At 34.6% G+C, this 7,718-nt stretch overlaps 1 protein-coding gene and 1 non-coding gene across 16 annotated transcripts; one reads left to right on the plus strand and one right to left on the minus strand.

Annotated features, from left to right (window-relative positions):
• Positions 1-326: 326 nt before the first annotated feature.
• On the minus strand, positions 327-6,754 carry LOC106755310 (pentatricopeptide repeat-containing protein At1g69290). 15 transcript variants are annotated; one of them, XR_002667092.1, is made up of 6 exons: positions 6,319-6,754; positions 5,410-5,509; positions 5,087-5,210; positions 4,678-4,751; positions 1,700-4,200; positions 327-808 (listed from the first exon to the last, which is right to left on the minus strand). XR_002667092.1 is itself a non-coding variant. In XM_022778235.1 (5 exons), exon 5 carries the CDS (start codon positions 3,867-3,869, stop codon positions 1,902-1,904), a length of 1,968 nt encoding a protein of 655 aa, XP_022633956.1. In that variant the 5' UTR covers positions 3,870-4,200; positions 4,678-4,751; positions 5,087-5,210; positions 5,410-5,469; positions 6,319-6,754; the 3' UTR covers positions 327-1,901. The 15 variants fall into 15 exon arrangements, 14 of the variants coding, with proteins under 14 accessions (XP_022633956.1, XP_022633953.1, XP_022633955.1 ...); XM_022778235.1 differs by having other exon boundaries at positions 327-4,200; positions 5,410-5,469; XM_022778232.1 differs by having other exon boundaries at positions 327-4,200; positions 5,087-5,156.
• Positions 6,755-6,867: 113 nt separating this feature from the next.
• On the plus strand, positions 6,868-6,941 carry TRNAN-GUU. Its single transcript has one exon. It is a non-coding gene; the product is annotated as a tRNA-Asn (tRNA).
• The last annotated feature ends 777 nt before the right edge of the window (positions 6,942-7,718 follow it).

Raw genomic sequence — 7,718 nt, forward strand, 5'->3', positions numbered from 1 at the left:
AGTTTGGTCATACTTCTAGTGATTGGACCTTTAGCTATGAGTTTGTCATCATTAGAAATATTAAATATTGTACTTCAATAAAAATAAATAAATCATATTCTAACAATTATACAAAATGTTAAAACCTATTTCCTTAAAAGCAAGATGAATCAAATCATTTACTTGAGACTAATGAAAGTTAATTGATTTCGAATTTAAAGGGATTATATACCTACCCATCATCAAATATCTTGAAAATATTCATATACTATTATCAACCAAAAGAATTAATAATTCTACCAATATAGCAAAATAAAAGTTTTAATTACTACCAAACAGTTATGAGCTATACAAGAAAAAAAAATGAGGCTGAATAAAAATATTATATACTTTAACATACATGTCCAAGGGAAGAACAATCCCGTGCTTCAAATCATGTTAACTTATAGTGCTCAATTCTAATTTGGTTCAAATAAAGATAATGATTTTATTTAAACAACTCACTCGAAGCACAAAAAGAGGAAAAAAATTGACCTCTACTATGTGTGATGGTACTAATTTGTGCCTTAAGTTACAGGTTACTTCATCCTTCCACATCCTAGAACCACAAGAATGAGAGCACAAAGAATACGAGTAAACCAATTGTTAGACTATGATACTTTAACACCAGTGTGGGGTGTTGTACTTCCACGCCATCATTGCAGCAATAAGCAGCACAAAGAATGGAACCTGCAAAAACAGAGGTGCCCTTGCCTCGTGCAATGTCAAACTGGCACACATCACATACTAAAATGACAGATTTGAGTCTTGAGTTGTCATGTGTCCTAATCTGCAAGGCATGCCAAGTATTCAACATTTATGAACAAGGAATGTCTATATTATATGGAATGCGAATAACTGAGTTAAAGCTTGGCTTATTTTGTATTTCCAACAGCTTATAAACAAACACTTTCAGAGAGAACTTTTGAGTAAATTAATTATTTTCTCCAAAAACAATCAAAGCCATATTGTTCCCTCCTTAAAATCCTATTCAATTTATTCAGTATAAACTCGGTAAATTAAGGCAAATCTTCTGTTTAGTTTGCTAAAACATAAAACCTCTTGTTATTTTATTTATAATGTGATATAAAGTAATTAACTCAGAATGTTGTGATGAAAAACCTTCGCCCTCACTAATTGCAACTGATATAGTACACTGCAAATCAAGTCTCAATTACTACCCACAGTCTTGAGCTATTGAAGAAAAAAAAACTAGGCTAAATAAAAATATTACACCTGAACATATACGTCCAGGGGATGAACAATCTCCTGCTTCAAATCATGTTCGTTTATAGTGCTTAACTATAATTTGGTTCAGATAAAGATAATGACTTTCTATAAACAGCTCACTAGAAGCACATAATAGGGAAAAGAATTGATCTGTACTGTGTGTGATGCTATTACTTTCTGCCTTAAGTTACAAGTTACTTCCTCCTTCATACATAGTTATCAAGAAGTGTAAGCAATTCCTTGATTCAGTGTGTTTAAATTTCCAGTCACAAGTACAAGAAGACAATTGAAGACAGCAATCAACCACCAAAAATGGGGGACGGCAGAGAACAAAAGGGAAGAAGAAATCAATACATTTAGCCCAAAGTGAAAGAATTAGCTGAATAAAAACTCAGTGACTGTCAAATAATTGCTTTCTGTAACATCAAGGCAAAAAAATAGGAGAAAGAACCTTGTTGAGCCGAACCCTCCAAGCCTAAACTAAGTGTACCATTCAAGAAAATCAAAATTTGAAGTGCTCCTAAGTTGGTGGAATTGAAGCTCGCTTATTGAAAGAATCTGCAATATTGAACCACCTCAGCCTTCATTTATAATTGTTACTTTCAGACATGATGGTTTAATCCCTATGATATGAAGTAGCCACTGTAAAAGGTTCAGGCATTTAAGCCAGCCCAGTTCTTGAAAGCAATAAGTGCTTCCATTTTTCTAAAATTTCTTTTCCTTAACTTTGCCACCCTGAGCTTTTTATGGGTCTCCATGAATGCTTGCTTGTATCTCCACTTATCAACAAATATTTTCATCTCATTAGCTTTCTCCACAACTTGCATAACAGCATCAAAGAAACCACCCTTGACCATAGCATAAAGGAACGCATCAACCAAATTATGGTCAAACTTGATCCCCTTCTGCCCATCCATGGATAGCTTCCTCTTAACCTCGTTCCACAACATCAGCACCAGAAAATATTTCTCAGCTAAGACATATCCATTAATCATAGACAAGTATGTCTGATCGTTTGGCTCAAACTGCAGGAACATCATCCTTCTAAAAGTTCTTCTCGCATCGTCAAGTCTCCCAGCCTTACAGAAAGCATGGATGATAGAATTCCAATCATGAGTACCTAGATCAATCCTAGGATCCCCAACCACCTCATCCAAAAAAGCTGCCATCAACTCAGGCCGATGTTTTTCCATCAAACCTGTCATTATAGTTAAGTAACTCCCTTTCAAGTCAGGAATCCTTGCCTCTCTCATGTCCCTAAACAGTGAAAGCGCTGACTGAAAATCTTGGCTGCACATGGATGCTTCTATCAAAGCATCATAGGTTCCCACATCCAACTGAAGACCGGAATTACTAATCTCCATCACCAACTGAGTAGCCTCAGCAGTTCTATTTTCTTTACAGTAAGCCTTCAAGATAGGTATATAGACCCCAAGACCCACAGAGGCCCCCTGAACATTCATCTCATCAAGAATACTATGTGCTTTATCAGATAGTCCAATACTAACACACGCATTAACAATTCCATACCCTATAGACCTATCAACCACAATATTTGAACCCTCTATCTTCTGAGCTTTAACAATCAAATTAGCCAACCCCTTGATATTTCCCTTCTGAAAATAAACCTTAATCACTTCACAGAAAGTTTCAACACCAAAACCCCAATCCTTCCCATATCCATCATTCAGAAATCTAATAATAGTTGCCTCCACAGAAGCCAAATTCTCAGACTTAACGTAACCCTTAATCAAATTACAATAAAAACCCTTCTTGTTCAAACAGCCAAACCCACCCATCAAAACTTCTAACTCCCTAATCTTCTCTTCCAATCCCTTGAGTGCATACAAATACCCCAGAAACCCAAAACTGAACTCATCAGGCCTAACCCCTAAACTTGACATTGTCTCCACAATCCTCTCAGCATCACTTACAGACCCAAGCTCACAGCAGCAACCTTCCAGTGCTGCATTGCAAGCACCAACATCAGGCTTCATGAACTCAACTCTCTCCTCAAGAGCTACCCTACAATTTTCCTCAAAGAGCCTCGTGAAAGCAGCAAGGTTACCACAGTTCCTACTGATCTCAACAAGCACAGAGCCCCAAACATGAAAGGGAACAAAGAACCCGAACCTGAGCATGGACCTGACAAGGGCAAATGCAGGGGCTGCAGTGTTGGCACCCTTCATGGAGAGGAGCATGTGGTGGAGGGTGTCATGTTGGAGCAACAAGGGGTTCTTCTCCATGAGAAAGAGAGCAGAGGCAAATGCCCTCTTGAGATTGAGGGTGTCACCAAGGGAGGAGAGGTGAGAGAGAAGGGAGTTGGTGAGGGGTTTGGGAGGGAAGGCTTGGTGGGTGGTGAGTGCCTTGAAGGACTTCCATGCCTCGTCAGTGTTGCTGCTTAGGAGGGACTTGTGGAGGGTGGTTTGGAGAGTGGAGAGTTGGGAAGGTGAGAGGCAAGTTGGTGCCTTTGGGGAGCCTTCTGAAATGGGTTGCTGCTTGTTTTTGGTGAGGGCAAAGACTGAGGGCTGGAGGAAGGAGTAAAGGCTGGGGGTTTCAGCGGTGGAGGAGAAGAACAAGGCTTTGTAGGGAAGAACAAAGGATGCAACTCTTTTTCCCATTCTTCTTCATTCATCCAATCATCATCCTCAATTTTTCATCGACCATCATAGTTTTCATAGGAGTGGGCAAACTGCACTATAGTTTACTGCACTGTAGAAATTTATAGTTAACTGAACTAAAAAATAGTTCAGAATAACTGAACTAAACTAGTTCAGAGTAACTGAACTGAACTAAAAACCCCAATACAAAATCACATCAATTCTTCTCTCTTAGTAGTGATTTTTCTATAGCATTAAAGGCAAACTTCTACTGGCTCATCTGCACTGTTTTCCCAGTTAATTCTTTGATTGTAGTTGAACGTTCATAAGGTCTGCTATGCTCCAGCACATGCTGCAAATTTTAACCAAGCATCAAAAAAAATTGAAACAGCTGCCATGCGATGCAGAAGCAAGTAGTAATGCTGAAAATTTTGGAAAGTGAATCAAATGTCAACCACAAAATTTATCCGTCTATACGCATGTGTTGTTTACTGGCATAAACTGTAACTCTGCTCTTGCAAGTAAGAAGTAATCAGTTCTACTATAACCTTAACAAGAAAATTATAAATCAATCTTTTCTGGAATATCCCAGTAATAAGCTCTAATACAGTGTACATTTATTTTAAAATATATAAATTATACATAATTTTCTCTAAAAGACTAAATTTGATATCCAAATTAGTGTATAGTTAAAAACTAAACAGTTGTTCATTGGAAACTGGAATCTGTCATAAAACTATAGCTAGTCAAAGTTCTTGAAAGGTATTTTCTGATGATAACTAATTTTAATCACCGAACAATGAGAAAAATTAAAATTGTGAGAACAAACCTGCCAAAATATATTAATAGAATTATCCAGAAGACTGCAGAAACCCAACTAGATTGTTTGTGGGCAACCCAGACCTGATATTGCATGAATAGTTAGGAATAAGATACCTAAAGTGATCCAAAACAAAATTAATGAAATTAAACTTCAGCATTATAGAATTGAACATACTCAAGTTGAAATGAGGATAAACAAAGAACTCTTTTAATATAACAAACTCAAGAACTCATCCTAAACATAAAAGAATCACATATAACAGAAGATTCAATAACCAGTACCCCATTACATCATGAACCAACTTGAGAACACATTCAATAATTTAAAATCTCATGTCCAAATTAAACAAGGAAAGTTAAGTCAAAGTTGTCGCATACACCAAATCATTGGAACATCAAATCAAGTGATAACATACAAATACTACAAACTCTTGAGCTAACCAAGCTGTGGAACAAGTTGACCAGATAAAGCAGCATTCCCCATCACTGACATCAGATTGAACACACTTCAAGCACTAATTAATGCAACACGACAAACTGCTGTAAACAAAAAATTACACTTCAAGAGCATACCATATAGGTTAGAGAAATATACTTCAAACACAAAAATCACTGATCACAACTAAAAAAAATTGTGCTGATCAACCATATAAAAGTTTCAACAGCCAAAAAAATTTGAAGGATTCTGCAATTAACCAGCAACACAAGGATCATAAGATAGAAAATTCATGATACATACAGAGTCATCCGTCACATTCAACACTGTCTGAACTACCGATCCGAGAGAGATTCTGGAAAACTATCAAGAATTTTGCGTAAGCATAAATGCCATGTTGCCGCTGAATGCATAATTTTGAACTGTTAGTACCTTTATGAAAGCTTTACATTGCTACAGGAATAGAAGCAAAACCAAAAACAAAAAGAGACAAGGGAAGACGAATAATTGATGACGAAAAACTGAGTAATTTCACAGAATTAGTTTTAAAAGCTTAGGGTCAAAAGGTGGTGTCAAACCCACAACTGGACTCTTTCGTTTGAACTCGTTATAGGGGTTTCCTAGACCTTGTTGATCCTGATTTTCTTGAAGAATTAGGTTTTCACTTGTATTCTCAAAGTAGTCGTGTGATTCCCAGCATCTAAAACTCGTGTGTTTAGCAATGAAGGAGACATAATAATATATACCTCCAACTCTAATAACTCCTCTAATCACAAGCTAATCTACACTAATAGTCCCAAATACTTTAACCAAATAACAATGGAATAGGCAAATTGGATCACCCTAATCCTATTCTGTCAGTTTGTAATTAAATCTAAATATTATTAATCACTTGCTATGTAATACATTTACAATTAAAGATAAAGCTGAATAACCGGTAATCGTGTTAGCATTCTACCATCTCAGATTTGATAGACATAATAGAAGAAAACAGAAAACATCAAATGAAGTAAAAACAGATACAAAAGTACAAGCATACATTTCAAGAAGAAAACTACAATCCTTGATCATTAAAGACGTGCAATTAGATACCTAAAATTTAGGCAAAACTTGAAATCCATTGATCTTGCAGTCAGACCAATCATACAGGTGACATAACATAAAAAATTAACAAAAAGACACAGAGGAAAAGGACCATATGAAGTCACCCACCAAGGAGTTGCAGAGTGATATCCCTTTATTTCTCTTTCCAGCTAAAGGAGAAGTATTCTCATAACCTTCGACGATGACGATGGTCGTAGAGCCTTCGACAGTTAACGACGGCAGAATGCGGCAAAGCTTTCGACAGCGGCGAAACTTTGACGGCAGTGAACCTTCGATGGCAGCGAGCCTTCGACGGCTGCAAGCCTTCAAGGGCGGATAGCGAGCTTTGACGAAAGTGATTGAAAAGCCACGAGAAAATTTCAATCGCAAATGATATGAAACCTAAACCACAATTAACTGAACTTAAAGTAGAATAAGTTCGGTATATTTAAACTGAACTATTAAATAGTATAACTTGAATTTAGGATAAATAGTTTATGTTTTTTTAAGTATAAAAGAGTATAGATATAGTTAAGGGTTTTTAAATAAATTGTGCAGCTCCAGTTCTTCAGTTTCATCAGAATTGCAGGGTTATGGAGAAGAAAGCTCCCTCCTCTTTTCCATGTTCTTATTTATTTAAATAAATATAATAGTTATTATGTTTCAGTGTTGACGAAAGCTGGAATAGCTCAGTTGGTTAGAGCGTGTGGCTGTTAACCACAAGGTCGGAGGTTCAAGCCCTCCTTCTAGCGTTTTATTCTCTCTTTTATTTTAGAGTTTGAAACATAATACATAGTATAATATGGTATATGATTTCTTTCTTTTAATTTTTATAAATTTCTCACCTTTTAGAGATTTTAGTTTTTATGTTTTTTTAAAAAAATTTATATGAACTTATTTTTAAACTTTACAGTATTTTGTATTGGATTTTTCAATTTTTGAATAAAATTTTCTAATAAGTTCAAAATAAAAAATATATTTTTTGTATAAATTTAAAAAAAGCATAATAAATTTTTGAAAATATAAATAAATAAATAAAAAGATTCATTAATTAAATTATAAACAAATATTTCAAAATAAAAATACATAAAAAATATGACTTTATGAGAATTTAAAAAAAAGATTAAAAAAAATTAGAAAAATTATTAGCTATATTATTAGAAAATTGAAATCACATAAACTAAAGTTTAATAGAGTTTTAAAAAAATCACAATTTAAATCTTTCAAAATAGAAAATACATAAAAAAATATTGTATAAGAATTTATTAAAAAAAAGATAAAAAGAAATTAGAAAAACTATTAGCTATATTATTAAAAAATTGAAAGCACATAAACTATTTGCAGGGATTAGATGATCTATAGATAGTGTTGAATATTTAAGGATTTTAAGAAGCATGTAGAAAGCTTTTAAAACGATAACAAAAAAGAAGACTTGCTTTTATATTAATTCATTTCAATATGAATTACATCCAGTTCTCTCTTATGCGTTCTTAAAGAGTTTTACTAATCTTTGAAAAGATTACAAGTTT

Source organism: Vigna radiata, unplaced genomic scaffold (assembly GCF_000741045.1).
Source record: "Vigna radiata var. radiata cultivar VC1973A unplaced genomic scaffold, Vradiata_ver6 scaffold_100, whole genome shotgun sequence".
In the NCBI taxonomy this organism is placed as follows: Eukaryota; Viridiplantae; Streptophyta; class Magnoliopsida; order Fabales; family Fabaceae; genus Vigna; species Vigna radiata.

What these genes read in the sequence shown, in the direction of transcription:
- LOC106755310 (XM_014637437.2), bottom strand. Translation starts at nt 3,869, where the DNA reads ATGGGAAAAAGAGTTGCATCCTTTGTTCTTCCCTACAAAGCCTTGTTC.